General features: G+C 45.4%; 1 protein-coding gene across 13 annotated transcripts in view; it reads left to right on the forward strand.

The window, feature by feature from the left end:
* Window positions 1-428: 428 nt before the first annotated feature.
* Window positions 429-17745, forward strand: part of ACOXL (acyl-CoA oxidase like) — a 360313-nt gene continuing 342996 nt past the window's right edge. For 8 of the 13 annotated variants that reach the window (XR_011525904.1, XR_011525903.1, XR_011525901.1 and 5 more), the window contains exon 1: window positions 431-635. Coding sequence is in view for 7 of the 13 variants with exons in the window: in XM_070572144.1 (XP_070428245.1) it covers window positions 511-635 (125 nt within the window). In the remaining 6 variants the exon portion in view is untranslated. Of the gene's footprint in view, window positions 636-1507; window positions 1626-3439; window positions 3550-17745 lie in introns of those variants that run through there. The other 5 variants (XR_011525900.1, XM_070572143.1, XM_070572146.1 and 2 more) reach the window with 4 other exon arrangements.

Below are 17745 nucleotides of genomic sequence, written 5' to 3' on the forward strand. Positions count from 1 at the left end.
TCATGCCCAGCCAGAGGTGGCAGGGATTTGAGCAGAGCTGCAGCCGAGCTGGGGCCAGAGCATGGCCCAGGAGTCTTGGATCCTGGGCGCCAGGCAAAGGGCTGGCACGTGAGGTCGCTGAGCAGGATGTCTCAGCTCCCGGCCGCCAGGACTCCCGTGCCCACGTCCTCCTGACCAGCTCCCCTCTAGGGTTCTAATACTTGCTTCCTGTGGGCCCACAGACTGGAGGGACAACTGAGGAGAGGGGCACGGGTGGCAGAAACTGAAGTCCCAGGCAAGGCGGTGGAGTTTGAGGTTTCCCGGGAGGGGAAGAGGACACCCCTACAGGAGCCCAGGGAGCGGGGTCGGGGCAGGGCGGGCGCCAGGAGGGAGGGGACAAAGGAGAGGAGGGAGGACACCAGGCGGAGGGCGGGGATAAAGAGGGCGTGCGCTCCTGGCCCGCGGGCGGGCAGCTTGGAGGAGGCGCGGAGGGAAGCGGCCCCGAGGACCAGCCAGAGGCCGGGCCGCGCGATGGAGCCGGGATCCGACCTGGGCCTCGGGGACTCGCCCCTGCACCGCTACCTGGACGGCGAGTTCTGGAGTCTCAAGAACGAGCTGCGCAGGGTCCTGGGCGGCTGCCCGCTCTTCCGGCACAGGTACCGCGGCCGCCCCTCCCCGCGCCCCTGGCCGGCTGGTCGTGTCCCCTCGGTCTCCGCGCGTCCCTGCGGGCACCACCCATCTGCGCTGCGCCCGAGGCAGGGCTCTCATAACCTGTGCAGATGCTGGACTCTCCGCCCTACATATGCGGGCACAGCAAACCGCCGCCGACTTCATCGGCGCCCCGGGAGAGCGTCCCCTGCCAGCCCGGCCCTCCGACGCCAAGAGCCGTGAATGGGTGGCTGCGTGGGCCCCGCAGCGGCAGGCGTGGTGCTCGGCTCCGAGCCGTGGTTGGAAGGTTCGGCTTTGCTTCTAAACCTCAGTTGCTTGAGTCCCCGTCCCTCGATGTCCCAACCCTGGTGGGAAGATGGGGCAGAAAAACCGGGCAGGGGTGGGGCTGGACTGCGCTCGGGGCCCCTGCGCAAAGGTGTCCGCAACAGGTGCGCGTAAACAGGGCAGGAAAGCGGCAGCCCCGGTCGTGCCGGGGGGAAGAGAGGGCATTTTCCTGGCACAGGGATGGACTGGCCCTGCACGGGGACTGTCCGGGCTTCGGGGATGGGCAGACTCCCAGGGCCCCTCGGAGTGCAGCGGTGCAGAGCGGGCTTTGGTTGTCCTCCGGTTTGGGCTCAGGTCCACGAGGTCATTTGATGCCACGACAGCCCCGAGAAGTGGGCAGAGGGGTTCGTGCAGCCCAAGTTTACAGATGGAGAAAATGACAGTGACCGGCCGGTCAGGTCCAGAACTCAGAGCTTGTGTCTCACTGTGGGCGGCTCCTATGCTCTGCTGGGCAGCTGACCCCTCTCAGACGGTCTGAAAAGCCCACTCTTAGAACCATGCTTTGGAGTTGTAGCTTAAGAAAGCCCCCCTTAAAAACACCAGAATGTTCTGAAGGAGAGTTAACTAGTTTAGCCCCTGCCCAGTTAGCTCTCCTTTAGTTTCTCTCTCAAGAATGAACTGCGCGGAGAAGGAAGGAGATGCCTTGAGTAAAGGTAGGGAGTTTTTGGAGAATCTGGGGTTCCTGCACTGGAGGTACCTGGTGTGCGGGGAGGTTTGGGGGGCGCTTAGGGAAGGTGAAAGGTGGGAAGGTGGGATGTGTAGGATGGTGGGTGTCTCCCCCCTCCTCTTTCTCACACACTGTTCTTTATGTCACAGTTCTCAAACTGGGGCCCAGGGCCTCCTGGGGGCACCTAAAAGACAGTTTCAGGAGATTCAAAGCTAAAAACTAGTCTTAATTCCTTTCATTAAAGAGATTTGTAAAAATGCGGAACAATGTCATTCTTATTATTAATCTTTTTGTTTTGGAAATACAGTTATTTTCATTTAAAAATTTAATGAGTTTATTACTATTATTTTCAAATAATTTAATATATATTTAAACAATTTTTCTGTTGTAATTTCTAATATGGTAAATATAAATCAACACTTGGGGACCTCAATAATTTTATTCAGAGTTTATTTTCTTAAGAGCAGTTTTAGGTATACAACAAAATCGAGAGGGAGGTACAGAGATTTCCCATATGCCCTCTGCCCCCGCCTGTGCTCAGCCCCCCCATTATGAACGTCAGAATGGTATTCTGATTACCAGAATGATACGTTTTTTACCAAGGATGAACCTACATTGACACAGCATCATCACCCAAAGTCCATAGGTTACATTAGCGTTCACCCCTGGTGGTGTACGTTCTATGGGTTTGGACAAGTGTGTAAATCGTTACAGTCTCATACAGAGTGTTTTCACTGCCATAAAAATCCTCTGTGCCCTGCCTATTCATCTCTCTCCCTTTATACAGCCCTGGCAACCACTGATCTTTTTATTGCCCCCATAGTTTTGCCTTTTCCAGAATGTCATATAGTTGGAATCATACAGTATGTGGCCTTTTCAGATTGGCTTCTGTCACTTCATAACATGCATTTAAGTTTCCTCCATGTCTCTTCATGGCTTCATAGTTCATTTATTTTCAGTGCTGAATAATAGTCCATGGTCTGGATGTATCACGGGTTATTTTTCCATTCACCTACTAAAGGGCATCTTGGTTGCTTCCAAGTTTTGGCAATTATGAATAAAGCTGCTGTAAACATTCGTGTGCAGGTTTTTGTGGAGGCCTCAACAATTTTTCAGAGTGCAAAGACGTCTTGAGATGTTAAGTCATAATTCGTTCCTTCACATCCCTTTATACACATCTCAGTTCCTATATTCCTCAGTCTTTTCAGTTTAGTTCCCAGGCTGTTGTCTCTTGGCCTTTTCAATTTAGATAAGTGCAGTTTAAAATATGGAACAGAATTCTAATATCCAAACTACTGATTTGGGCCTGGTAGAAGGTACTTCCTTGTGAATTACACATCCTACCTGGGGACGGAGGGAGAGGCTTGGAAAGCCAGCAGGCAGCTGAATTCCTGTGTGATGGTCACCAAGTGATTTTAGCTTCCTGAGCTTGCTTTTGTTCGTCCACAGGATGGGGATAGTCTCTGTGCTGCTGGGTCGTTGTGACCCTTAAATGAGGAACCGTTGAGTAGGTATTCAGTAATGCTGGCTGTGCTGTGACACCAGAAAACACCAAACAAACCAACAAAAGATAAAAATCCTATTGCCCTAAAAAACACTCTTCCGTTCTTTCCAGTTCTTGTTTATTGGCTTCATAATTTCAAAGTTGTAATATGAGCATAGACAAAATTTCATATTTTTTCTCCCAAGTGATTAAGGATTCTATCTATTTGAAAGTTCACGTTGTACTATCAGATTTGATCTGATCACATCTTGGAAGACAGTGATCCTCATTTCTTGATGTTTTGACATTCTGCCAAAGTTAAGTGCGCCATAGGAGACCGGAAATAAAGTTTCTCCATCCACCGATTCACTGAGGCAATGTTGACCTCCTGTGGCAGGTGCCCCCTCCCCAGGCCTTTGAAGTTCAGGTAGGTGTTGGGGGGCAGGGGGCGCGGCAGACAGTTCTGCGAGTGCTGTGTGTGTCTAGTGGGAAGTTTGCATAGGGTTGGGCACTCCCAGGAAGTGAGAGCCCAGGAGACAGTTTTCCTTTAAAAGAAAAGAGGCTGTGCGATTTCCTGTGCACGTAGTAGCTGCCGTCCACAGAGTTGGGGTTCACCCTCCAGACCCCTGCTCCAGGTGTGGTGTGGGCACAGCCAGGTTCCCCTCCTAGGGGATGGCTCGCCCTCTCTCCCAGAGACTAGCTTGCCTGGCTGAGTCCTCCCGGCCCCACTCTGTTAGAGTCCCCTAGACTCTGGGAATGCTGAGGGTGCATATGACAGCATGCCGTTTATGGTGACAGCAGGAGGATTCTGGGAGACTTGAGGCTCCTCACAGGGGTTTGCCAGGAATATTTAAAAGCAACATCTGAAATCAGATAAGTTAAAAAAATTTTTTTTGAGTCTGTTTCTTGGCAAACTGAAGGTCTCTCCTGAGGGCCTGGCTCGTGAGTCGACGTGACATGCATGGGCATGGAACACGTCCCTCAGCAAAACGACTTTGAAGCCCACTGGATTCTTCTGTCGCCCAAGACCTTCTCACATCCTACCACAAGGCGCCCGTCCCTGGCCTCGCTGGGCTGCGCCGGGCTGGTTCCCCTCTCCTCCTTCTTTCTCTTCCCTCCCTAGAGCAATGCACACTTCTCGTCCTCACTTTTTTGTAGGTTTAGTTTTTCTCCTCAGTCTTATTTATACGTGTAAGTATTTCCTGAAGGCATTCTCATTGTCAAGAGTCAACTAATATGGAAAATTTGAAAGTTTCCTATACTGTCTTCTCCCCAACCACTGTTTTTTATTGTAAAACTCACATAAAATAAAATTTACCATTTAACCATTTTTGAGTGTACAGTTCAGGGGCATTAAGTACATTCCCATTGCTGTGCAACCATCACCACCATCCATCTCTCTTCATTATCCCAAATTGAAACTCTATACACATTAAACGTAACTCCTCATTCCCCTCTCCCCCAGCCCCTGGCAACCACCATGCTCTTTTCTGTCTCTTGACTATTCTAGGAACCTCATATAAGTGGAATTATACAACATTTGTCCTTTTGTGTCTGGCTTATTTCACTTAACGTAATGTCCTCAGGCTTCCTCCTTGTGGTGGCATGTGTCAGAATCTCCTTCCTTTTCAGGGGTGAATAATACTCCATTGCATGGACAGACTGCATTTGTTTATTCTGTAATCTGTCGATGGACATTTGGTCTCCCAAACACTTTTAATACTTTAGTGTGTTCTGGGGTTTTTTCTACTTATTTTTCTAAGAGTTCATATACACACGTGAACATTATGTTTGTATATAAACAGGATCATATTATGTGTTTTGTTCTACAGCTTGCTCTTTTATAATTTAATTCTTATTTTCATTGATATAATGTATGAACGTTCTCAATACAAATAATACAGCGAGATTTGTCATGAGAAACTGCCATCCGTGTCCCCACTCCCCCAACCCTCATTCCCTTTCCTGGTTGACAACCACTTCCAATTCTTTCACTGGATTCTTATGTTGTTTACCTCAAAATTCCTAAATAATATGCTTAAATGGTCACTTCTTGATTATATAACGACTTACTACTATACGAAATGAAGATTCCACGATGGCACCACTTTCTTTCTCTAGTCTCTGAAAATCAATGTGTCACCATTTTTACTTAACTCAGTATCCAGTGTTCATGTCGTTATGATTATATAAATGTTACTCCCAGCCATCCTCCATGGTCTGCCAGATTTCCTTTCTTTCACAACTTTTTGTTTTCTCTGGAGGTAGCAATCGCCCCCTTTATTCATTTGCTTAGTTTTCTATAAACCCGTCCCTCACTGACCTCCACACTTTGGGGTAGAACAATTACACTTCTCTCCATTGGGTCAAACCTGTCAGGGCATTGGCAGTTCCACTCCTCCTGGCCCCCCACAGACACACCGGTCCTGGAGGCCCCCTTCCAGGCTTCAGTCTGGACTGGCTCTCTACACGTCTCTTCACCATTGTCCTGGGACTTTCCTTTGCCTCTCTTCTGTAGTCAAGTCATGTTCTCCCAGGCTTTCTCTTTCTTGGTTACCCTTTGTGGAGGAGTAGAGATGCCTCTTTAATGCCACTCCTGTTGAGAGATGTGGTTTGTGTCCCCTCCCCCTAAATCTGGGTGGCTTTATGACAGCTTTGACCAACAGGGTATGGCACAAGTGACAGTGTGCCAGTTTCCAGGCTCAGGTCTGAAGAGACTGGTACCTTCTACTTCCTGTCTCTTGAGGCCCTGAGCTGCTATGTAAAAAGTTCTACTATCTGGTGGCTGCCATGCTGTGAGGAAGCCCAAGCTGGTCCATGTAGAGAGCCTGCGGAGAGAGAGGTAAACATTTGCTAACCATTCCCAACTGCTTGAGCTCCCGGCAGTTCAAGTCATCTGAGCTGAGACCCCAGACACTGAAGCAGAGACAAACCATCCCTACTTGTTCCCGTGTGTCCAAATTCCTGACAGAAAGAGTAGTGAGATAGAATATTAATGCATTGCTGTTTTAAGCCACTACATTTTGGGGTACATTGTTACACAGCTGTAGATAACCAGAACGTTTCTCACCTACTAGCTTCCTGAGAAAGGATACCAGGGAATTAACTTTTTGAGATTTTCACGTCTGAAAATGTTTACCATTCAAGTGAATGGGTATAGAATTCTAGGCTGGAAATAAAATTTCCCCCGGAATTTTGAAGGCATCATGCCATTGCTTTCAATTATGCAACATTGTCGTTAACAAATCTGACCCCTTGTGCACCCTGACCCTTTATCAATGACTTGTTTTTCTCCCTCCTGGAAGTCACACCATCATGAACTTTCTTTTCAGTGTGGTGTTCTGGAATTTCTTGATGGTGTGGCTTGATGTGGGTCTGTTTTTCTTCCAGTGTGTTGGGCATGTAGTGAGTGGCCCCTTTAATCTGGGAACTCGTGTTCTTCAGTTATTTGCACTGTTCTTTCATCTGGAAATCCTTTTGCTCAGATGTTGGACCTCCTGGCCTTGTCCTCTAATTTTCTTATCCTTTCTTCCTTATATTCCATCTCTTTTAAGATTGTTCTACTCCCTGGGAGATTTTTTCTCTGCTTTATCTTCCAACTCTTCTTGAGTCCTTTGTGAATATCTGCTGTCATTTTTTTTTAATTTTCAAAATTTCCTTAAGTTCTTTGTTCCTTTTTAATAGCACTTGTTTTCTGGTTGCACAATCTCTTATTTTTGAGTATAGTTGATGCTAATTTTTGAGGTGTTCCTTTCTATTCTCTGCTTTGTCTCTTTTTTAAAAATTTTTTTTTTGTTTCTACTTTTTTTTTGAAGATTGGCCCTGTTTCCTGATCTGTTGCCAATCTTCCTCTATTTTGTTTTTCCTCCCCAAAGCCCCAGTACACAGCCGTATATCCTAGTTGTAAGTCATTCTAGTTCTATGTGACCACAGCATGTCTTGATGAGTGGTGTGTAGGTCTGTGCCTAGGATCCAAGCTGGCGAGCCCCAGGCCACCAGAGTGGAGCACGTGAACCAAATCACTCAGCCTCTGTTTATATTTTTGACCTTTGTCTTTTGTGTTTGAGGGTTTCATTAAATGTCTAGTCAACCTAGGGTATTTACTCACAATAGGAGCAAATGAGTAATAGGAGTAAAATGCTGATTGTCAACAGGCAGGGTTGTTGGCCACAGACTTTCCTGATCATGGAGTAACCTTCTTTTAACTGGCAGATCAGTATTAGTATTTTCTTTTGGACAGAGTTAATTTCTCTGGAGATGAATCTTTAGTCTCTTGAGAGATGGGTGAGTGGAGAATGAAGGACAGTCATAATCCCAGCTGCCTGAGTGATTGTGAGCAGGGATCCTCCCTGTGTGACTTTGGGCTGATTAGAAAACCAGGCTCCTTTCTCCAGGCATTTGACTCCCACTTGCTGGAAAATGCTTGTCAACTCTGATTTTGTTAGAACGAGTCACTTTGTGGCCATCTGCTGGGAAGTCATTGAAGCTGTCCACGACACGGAGGCCATCCCTCGTGGTGGGTTGTGCCTTGGATGTTGGTAAGTGGGGGCCCTGGCTGTGGGGTCCCCCACTGGCCCCAGTGTTTTCAGTTTGGGGGCTCCCTGCTGCCCTCTCACGTCTCCCTGTCCTGACAGTGACCCCCAGGCTTTGATGGGCTTGGGGAGGGGATGTGGGGATCCAGCTGCTGTCAGAGGTGCCTGGTGGCTCCAATTCCCAAGCCTTGGTGGGGTTCAGTGGCACAGCTGGTTGGCCCTCCCAGCCCTATAGATTTAGCATTCTCTGTTCTGCTACATCAGCTGCCACTGCCCGTTTACCTCCTAGCTGCCAATATGTTGCTGCCAGCTCTTGTTGCTGTCTGTTTCTCCAGTTCTTGGTGGATCCATATGGGCTTGTTTCTTATTCATTTCATTACTGTCATTTTTATGGGTTATGAATGCCTATGTTTAAATCTGTTCTGATATCCAGAAATCTGCCAGTCTATATTTATGTGTCAGTATGGATAGAACTGTCTCATTCTTTTTTTTAATTTTTATTTTTTTAAAGATTGGCACCTGAGCTAGCATCTGTTGCCAATCTTTCTTCTTCTTCTTCTTCTTCTCCTCCTCCTTCTCCTCCTCCTTCTCCTCCTTTCTTCCTCTTCCTCTTCTTCTTCTTCTCTTCCCCCTTCCCCTTCTCCTTCTCCTCCTCCTCCTCCTCCTCCCCCTCCCCCCTCCCCCTCCTCCTCCTCCTCTTCCTCCTTGTTGTTCTTCTTCTTCTCCCCAAAGCCCCCCAGTACCTAGCTGTATATTCTAGTGGGAGGCCCTTCTGGTTGTGCTCTGTGGGACGCCGCCTCAGCATGGCTTGCTGAGTGGTGCTAGGTCTGAGCCCAGGATCCTAACCAGTGAAACCCAGGGCTGCCAAAACAGAGCACGTGAACTTAACCACTTGGCCGTGGGGCTGGCCCCTGTCTCGTTCTTTTTAAAAGCTGCATGAATTATGGTTGCACCATAGTTTATTTACCCCATGCCTTACTGATGGACACTCAGTTTGTGTCCAGTCTTTGTTGTCCTAAACAATGCCACAGTGAGCATCCTGGTGTCTGGCAGAGGACATTTCTCTGCATGAGGTCCTAGAGGTGACATCAATGGGGCAAAGGGTATCCACACTGAAAGCACTGACAAATATTGCCAGATTATCTTGAAAAGGCTCCAGTCTTATCGCCACCAAGAGTATATGAAGCAATTTCAAGTCCAGTTTGATTGTGGATGTGTAGGATCTAAATTCTAGTGTTTCCCTATTCATTCTCTGAGATACTATATTGAGCTCCTGGAGACAGACTGATGAGTGTGCTAATTGGGTTCTGACTTCCAGGGGCTTTCTGCAACACATGTGACACGGCTGTCCTGTGGAATCAGCAGCCTGCAATCTTACAGTCAACTTTGTCATTCTGTTTTTTCTCATTAAAATATATAAGTATCCCAAACATTCTATTTTCTACAGTTCCCAGAGTTTTAAGTCCCTAAAGCAACACAAATGTATTTTGCCAAACCACGACTCCTGACTTGTGACACATAAGATGTGGCTTTTGTATTTGCAAAGTATAATGTCATGTTTTATGAATGTTTCTTGGGTCTAGGGTTCAGGCCTCCAGACAAGCAGTTCAGAGGGTTAAGGATGCTCCACGTTGAAGCCCAGGTCTGGGCCTCTGTCAGCCAGTGTTTAGTGACTTGATAGTGGGGGCATCCACTGGCCCCATGCTTAAGGAAGTTATAGCCTAATGTGGCTAAGTCTGGAGGGACATTGGGATTGTCAATGTGTTTGGATGCCGAACTTGGAAATTTTCCACAGTGAGAAGATCATCAGGTTGTGGCTGACATGAGCAGTTGTCCTTGGTCCAGTCCAGGAGCCATAGAGAGATGAGCCATTCATGCTGGAGAGGACATTGGGGACCAACTGTCTCCTTTACAAAGGAGGAAACCAAGGCTCAGGAAGGAGAAGCGACTTGCTCAGGGTCACTCAGCTGGGAGTGGCAAAGCAAAGAATAAGATCTCTGGTCTGCTGATTCCTAAAGCATTTATTTCCAGTGTATTTCTTTGGAGTATTATGGTGGTATACTGGTTTGCTAGGACTGCTGTAACGCAGTGCCCCTGACTGAGTGGCTTAAATAACAGAAACGTGTTGTCTCACAGTTCTGGAGGCTAGAAGATCAAATCAAGTTGTTGGCAGGGTTGATTCCTCTGAGGTGTCTGGGGGAAGGACCTGTTCTGGGCCTCTCTCCTTGGCTTGCAGGTGGCTGTCTTCTCCTTCTATCTTCACAAGGTCTTCCTCTGTAATCGCCTTTCTCCAAATATCCTCTTTTTATTTGTTTATTTATTTATTTGTATTGTTTTGGTGAGGAAGATTGGCCCTGAGCTACCATCTGTTGCCAGTCTTCCTCTTTTTGCTTGAGGAAGATTGTCACTGAGTTAACATCTGAGCCAATCTTTCTTCATTTTGCCTATGGGATGCCACCACAGCATGGCTTGATGAGTGGTGCATAGGTCCGTGCCCAGGATCCAAACCCGTGAACCCAGAGCTGCCAAAGTGGAGTGCGCAAACTTAACCACTATGCCACTAGGCCGGCCCCCAAATATCCCCTTCTTATAAAGACACCAGTCATATTGAATTAGAGCCCACCCTAATGACCTCATTTTAGTTTGATTATCTCTATAAAGACCCTATCTCCAAATAACGTCACCTTGTGAGGTAGTAGGGTTTGAGACTTCAACATATAACTTTCTGGAGTACACAATTCAAGCCATATTTGGTGGTGAGTGATACAGAGTAGGAACAAAAATTTGAATGTGTGTGTGTTTCAACAAAACAGAGATTTATAAATTTAAACAGAAATGCCCTACCCCTACCTTCAACTGGAAAGTCATTTCTTGAGAAACGCTGGACCCCCAAGCCTAGCCCGGGGCTGTTGTGGAGTAGCATCTCAGACTGTATCTGCTGAATAAAGGGGCAGGAATGAACAGACAGGAAGTCAAGACCCTTTGGGGCTGGAGGGGATGCCTAAGGAACTGAATCTAACTGACCTCTTGTGTGTGGCTTCCTTCTGTGCTGCTGCATCAAGGGCTCAAAAAAACTCAAAGGCAAGAATGGTGAGGGAGCGGTGGGGCTGGACCCAGCATTTTTCAAGTGTCAGCCACCAGCGGTGCGAGAGGAGAGAGACAGAGAGATTCTTCCATGTTTTCTTGCTTATCAGTCTCGTAAACCTGCAAGGGAAGGCGCTTTTTCGGGTCCTTGTCAGACTCTGTGCCTCCTGCCTGTGTAAAAGGGAGACAATGAGCAGGGCTTTTAGGCCTGGGAGGGAGCACAGTGTTGGGGGGGACTCTCCCAGGGTGGGGACAGCTGTTGCTGTCTTTTCTTTTGCGTATCCATTAGCCAAAATGATGACAGTATGTGGACTTTTACAAAGATCACACAAGAACAAAGTATGTTCTTGATATGGGCAATTCCATAGGGCAACTCTTCCCAGGTCCCGTCGTGGAGATAATTAGAGTGCTGCTTTGTGCTCTGCTTGTTACATGAGTTTATAACAGGGCATGTCAACCTCTTAGATAACTTTCTTCAACCTTCAAAAAATAATTACACACTCGAAAAAGTATTGTTGACTATGCATAACGTTACTTTCTTTTTTCCCTCTTCCCTTGGCAAGAAGTTCTGGGGTGATGCGCTATGACAACTTGGTTTGTTGGATGGGGGAAAAGGTTTTGGTGTCCCTCGATGCCTTGGGCCCCGATTCCCCTGAGTTGCAGAGCTCTTGGAGTCCCTTCCTCACTCAACCCACTCACCTGTGTGCCCCAACAACCGCTGCTAGAACAGGAGTGGTGAAAAGCATGGAACAGAGGTGGGTGAGTTTTGAGAATGCTCCCAGTTTTCCTTTGTAGCATGCTGAGGGGCTTTCCCTCGCTCTCAATAATAATGACACTGTTATAAATATTGAGCAGGTGCTCTGTGCCAGACTTTTTTTTTCAGTGTGTTGACTACTTTGTTCTTATAACACCCATAACAAGGTGGCATTATTATTTCCCCAGTTCTCCAGATGAAGAAATGGAGGCATACAGATGTTTAGTAACTTACCCAAAGTCACCAGTGGGTAGAGAGGAGAGACAGGATCCAAAGAGGGTGCTCCGGACTGAGAGCTTGTGGTGATCACTGGGCTGGCTGCCCCCAGGGGCAGTGCTGCTGCTAGGTCAGTGCTGGCTTCCAGGACAATAGGAAACTGAGTAGGGCATGTTTGGGTTGTCACCATGAATCAGGGTGCTGCCAGCATTTACTGCTACTTATGGGTGTGAGGTGGTCTCTCAGAGAAGATGATCCTGCCCCCACTGCCAGCAGGCCCACTGAGGACACCGGTGTGTCTCAGCCTGTTCAGATGGCTCGTGGGTGGGGGAGACCTCCATAATGACCTCCCTGCGATGAACGTTTAAGCTGATAGTTCCTTCTTCTCTCTCTTTCTCTGGCTCTCTCTTTCTCTCATTGAGGTAACATTCATGTAACCGTTTTAAAGTGCACAATGCAGTGGCATTGAGTATATTCACCATGGTGTGCAATCACCACTTATATCTAGTTCTAAAAATTTTTCATCACCCCAGAAAAACAAATTGTACTCACTGAGTAATCTTTCCCTACGGCCCCCTCACCTCGGCCTCTGGCAGCTGCCAGTCTGCTCTCCGTCTCTAGGGATTTCCCTGTTCCGGACGCTTCGTATAAATGGAATCATACAATATGTGACCTTTCGTGTCTGGCCTCTTCCACTTACCATAGTGTTTCTAAGGTTCATCCAAGTTGTAGCATTCATCAGAACTTCATTCCTTTGTTCCTTTTTGTGGTTGAATAATATTGCAGTGTATGGACATATCAGGCAAACAGTTTCCTGTTTTAAAAAGACGGGTATTTTCCCACCAGTCATACAGTGCTATCCAGTTTGTTTTGTCCCAGGCCATGTGGGGAAGTAGCAGTGGGGCTGGGCCTCTGGCTTCCAGACCTCTACTTTTTATTCTAGAACATACTGCTTTTTCTTAAACAGAAAGTCACAATGATTATTCTGATTTGTTTTCCAAAATTTTATTAATTTTCCATCGACATACATTATCAACTAAGAGTGCAAGGGGTTGACAAACCCCTGAATTCAGACTTAGAGAGGAGGCTGGAGGGTGGTCAGTGGGGTGCTGCCAGGCCTCTGGTCCGACACCGGAGTCCTCAGTTGACCAGGAGGGAGGCGGGGCTAAAGGACAAATGCCAGCCACTCAGAGCGCTTTGCACTTTTCTTTTTAGATCACCTGTGACTTCTGTGTCTCCACCCAGGCTTAAGGATTTTTCCTAGCCCTTCACTCCTCAGACGCAGCCTGTAGAACTTCCCCCCACCCTCCCGGATGTGGCTCTGCCACCTGCCATCCTGAGGCTGCTGTGTCACACTGGGGGTGCGTGGTATTCACTGAGTATTCAGTGGCCTGTGCAATGAGTCCGTGACATGCGCTAACACCTATGACTTCCGGTGTTCTGGATGTCCAATTAATTGAGAACAAGTAATGCCCAGACTTTGGATTTATTATTTTTTTCCTCCTGGCACTGTAACAGCAAAGTATGAGTGAGCAGGTACGACACCTCCCCTGAAAATTTGGGATAATTTGGCAACTGAGAATGACTTTTGGTCACATTAGCTGAAAAGGAAAAGAAATACCTGTTATTCTCCCAGTCGAGAGATATAAGGTCATTGTGTTTGGGATGCATATGGTCCTTTTGAACAAACATATGGAATAAATGTTAAAGCTGGAACGTTATAAAGCTTTGAAACACCGGGCTGGTGAGGGAGGCTGACGGTGAGATTGCAAGTAATACTGGGAGAATGTGCGACTGTCGTGTGGAAAAGAGGTCCTTGCAGTCAAGTTCTTCTGCTTTACTCTGAAAATCTAGAAGCTTCTGAGATGAGAAGAAAGTGTGAGTGTGCCATATTAATGGCAAGGAAAGCCCCTTCCCACCATTCCGCCGCCTCTGCTCATATCAGCGAGACCGCAGAGCTGAGTAGGGGCAGCAGGCGGATGTTTCCTGGCTTCCTCCCATAGCGTCCTCTTGGGGCTAGTAATGGCACAGTCCTTTTAGGGGACTCTCCATCCACTGGCTGCAGTTCCTGCGGGGCTGTGGGTTGGGGTGCTGTCTCTGGGGTCCCCTTAGGCTGCGTGCTGACCCTGCAGCGACCCTGCCACCCCCAGGCTCCTGGCCCTCCTGCCCCTGCCCAGGCTGCAGCCAAAGAACCTTGCCCAGTGCTGATGGGAGACATGGACATCTTCAAATTATCAGTTGAAATCTTAAAAATAATCACGTAGCTCAAAATTTTAGAAAATATAGAAAATGTGGTGAAGATCTCCCTTGTACCTATACTGGTCTCCCACCCTTCTGGAGACTTTTTTTAATGCTTCTATTAGCGAATATGAATATATGATCTTATTTTCCTCTCTTTTATACTCTAAAGGTAGCATACTATGTATGCACTCTGTTCTACATCTTGCTTTTTTTCACCTACCAATGTACCTTGCATAATGACTTTGCTCATTTTGCCTTTTCTCTTTTTGTGAGGAAGATTGCCCTGAGCTAACATCTGTGCCAATGTTCCTCTGTTTTGTATGTGGGATGCTGCCACAGCATGGCTTGATGAGTGATGTGTAGGTCCACGCCTGGGAACTGAACCAGTGAACCCCAGGCCACCAAAGCAGAGCATGTGAACTTAACCACTACCCCACGGGGCTGGCCCCTCATTTTGCCTTTTAAGCCATTATAACTCGCTCTGTTGTAAGGGTGTACCATCATTTAACCATTTCCTGACTGGTGAATTTTACTGCTCTGTCAGTGCTGCAATGACTAAGCTGGTGCCTGACTCATTTTGCATGTGTGTAAGCACTATAGGTGGTAGACATTCATTTTACTGGGGAGAGATATGTTTAATCATTCTGAAATAGAGGTGCTATCATAGACTATCTCACTTTTTGTTGCACATTTCTCATATTCTCTCAATTTCTTATTGTTGAACTTTTCAATTGGGTAATGATTACTGATAACAACTTAAAAACAATAAGAATTATTTGAACAGATTGAAAAACAAATGAATGAAGGATATGTTTTTTGAAAGACAAATTTTTAGGAAGAGCAGGCTGAAGATTGGGGGTATTAAAATGATTCTCGGACGTTGGGTGGCCTGGGTCACTCTGGTTAGGGTTAGAAGTGTTAAGCCTGTGTGTCTAGTTAATGCCTCTACTTTAAACAAGTGAACAAACAGTTGTCAGATCTGTTTTGACTTGTTGTAGGAAATGAATAATTATCACTTAAAAATCTCATTCAGACTTCTGGTTTCCATTTCCGCCTGTAAGGAGCTTGAAAGGCACCACTCCGTCTTAGCGTGTAAAAAACTGAACAGACTGAAAAATCAACAACTCTTCTAGGATCTGTAGGAGAGGGGAGGACACACGGCAAACTGCTGCTCCCAAGTTGGAGAGACAGACAGGCGAATACGAGAGCTACCAGAGCAGAGACTTGGGAGTGGAGACACCGTGGGAACCAGTGCTTGAGTGGGAAGTGCTGTGAGATTCACCTCCAAGAGCTTGACCAGGTTCCCACAGTAAATATCTGAGAAAAATCCTCTCATGCTTCCTGCAGGGAGTGGGGAAGAGGAACCATTTTGAAATACCCATGAGTGTTTTGTTCTTCTTAGCAAGGCCTGCCCTCAGGGAAAACTGGTAACCAGAGCCTAACCTGCTGGGTATTATCAGAGCCTAAATGACCTGTGGGAAGGGAAATACCCAACTCCAGCCCACTCTAGCCATCCTCTCCCACCTAAGGGGGCAGAAAAAACTGAGAAACACTTGTGAAGTTCAAGTCCAGAGGCACGCTATAAAACTGAAACCTAATCCTGAGACTATAGAATGCTCCCCCTCCCTCCACACTTCACCACCACATTTCTAAAGGCCTATTTACAGTGGTTCCTTTTACCTAGTACCTCATGTCTGGCTATCAAGAGAAAATGACAATGCATACCAAAAGGCAAAAACCCCCACAATTTGAAGAGACAGAGCAAGAGTCAGAACCAGACATGGCAGAGATGTTAGAATCATAAGACCAGGAATTTAAAACAACTCTGATTAAAATGCTAAGTTCTCTAATGGATAAAGTGCTCAGCATGCAAGAACAGATGGGTAATGTAAGCAGAGAGATGGAAATTCTAAGAAAGAACCAAAAGAAAAAAATGCTAGAGACCAAAAACCCTGTAACAGAAATGAAGGGTGACTTTGATGGGCTTATTAGTAAAGTAGATGTGGCTGAGGAAAGAATCTCTGAGCTGGAGGATATGTCAATAGAATCCCCAACAACTGGAAAGCAAAGAGAACACAGACTGAAAAAAAACCAGCGCAGAATATCCAAGGACTGTGAGACAACTACAAAAGGCATAACATACACCTTTTACATTCATAGTGTAACGGGAATATCTGGAGAAGAAAAAGAGAAAGGAACAGAAGAAATATATGAAATGATAATGATTGAGAATTTCCCCAAATTAATGTCAGACACCAAACTACAGATCAAGGAAACTCAGAGAACATCAAGCAGGATAAATGCCAGAAAAATTACATCTAAGCATATTATTTTCAAACTACAGAAAGTCAAAGATAAAAAATCTTGAAAGAAGCTAAAACACCTTAACCTATGGAGGAACAAAGGTAAGAATTACATCTGACGCCTCCTTAGAAACCATGCACGTAAGAATAGAATGGAATGAAACATTCCAAGTGTTGAGAGAAAAAACCCACCAATCTAGAATTTTATATCCTGTGAAATTATCCTTAGAAAGTAAAGGAGAAAAAAAGACTTTCTCAGGCACACAAAAATTGGAATTTGTTGCCAGTAGACTTGTCTTGCAAGAAATATTAAAAGAAATTTTTTAGAGACAAGAAAAATAACATAGGTCAGAAACTTGAATCTACATAAAGTAAAGAAGAGCATTGGAGTAGAAATAAATGAAGGTAAAATAAAAGCTTCTATTTTTTTTATTCTTAATTGATTTAAGAGATAACAGTCTGTTCAAAATAATAATACCAACAATATATTCAATTGTATATACTTATGTACATATCATATGTGCATATATATGGGAGAAGTTTAGACTTACTTTATTATTATAATGTACTCACACTACCTGTGAAGTGGTGTAGTGTTATTTAAAAGTGGGCTTGGATTAGCTGTAAATATATATTGCAACGGGGCAAGCACTAAAAAAAGTAAAAAAAAGTATAACTGATAGGTTAAGAAAGAAGAGAAAATGGAATCAGATAAAATGTTCAGTTAAAACCACAAAAAACAGAAAAAGAGTGGAAGACAAAAATAGGAACAAAAAACAAGGGCCACAAATAGAAAACAGTAGCAAATATGGTAGATATTGATCTGTTTGTATCAGTAATCATTTTAAACATCAGTGGTCTGAATGCACCAATTAAAAGACAGAGATTGTTAGAATGGATCAAAAAACAAGACCCAACTATATATTGTCTATAAGAAATGCACTTTAAATATAAAGATACATGCAGATTAAAAGTAAATGGGTGGAGGAAAATGTACCACACTAATGCTAATCAGAAGAAAGCAGGAGTATCTATATTAATTTCAGAAAGAGCAGACTTGAAAGTAAGGAAGAGTATCAGGGATAAATAAGGGCATTACATAATAATAAAGGGATAATTCTCAAAAAAGATGTACTAGTCCTTAACATGTATATGCCTAACAGCAGAGCATCAAACTTTGTGAGGCAAATACTAACAGAATTGAAGAGAGAAATAGATGAGTTCACTATCACAGCTGAAGACTTCAACACCCCTCTATCAGAAATGGACAGATCCAGTAGGTAGAATCAGTAAGAACATAGTTGAACTCAACAACAATCAATCAACTGGGTATATTAACATTATAAATTACTTCATCCAACAACAGAAGAAGAATGGATGCACAGTCTTCTCAAGCTCACATGGAGCATTCACCAAGGTAGATCATAAAACACACTTTAACAGGGGTTTATTTATTTATTTATTTAACAAGAGAATAGAAATCATACAATGTC

This window comes from Equus przewalskii, chromosome 14, assembly GCF_037783145.1.
Source record: "Equus przewalskii isolate Varuska chromosome 14, EquPr2, whole genome shotgun sequence".
NCBI lineage: Eukaryota > Metazoa > Chordata > Mammalia > Perissodactyla > Equidae > Equus > Equus przewalskii.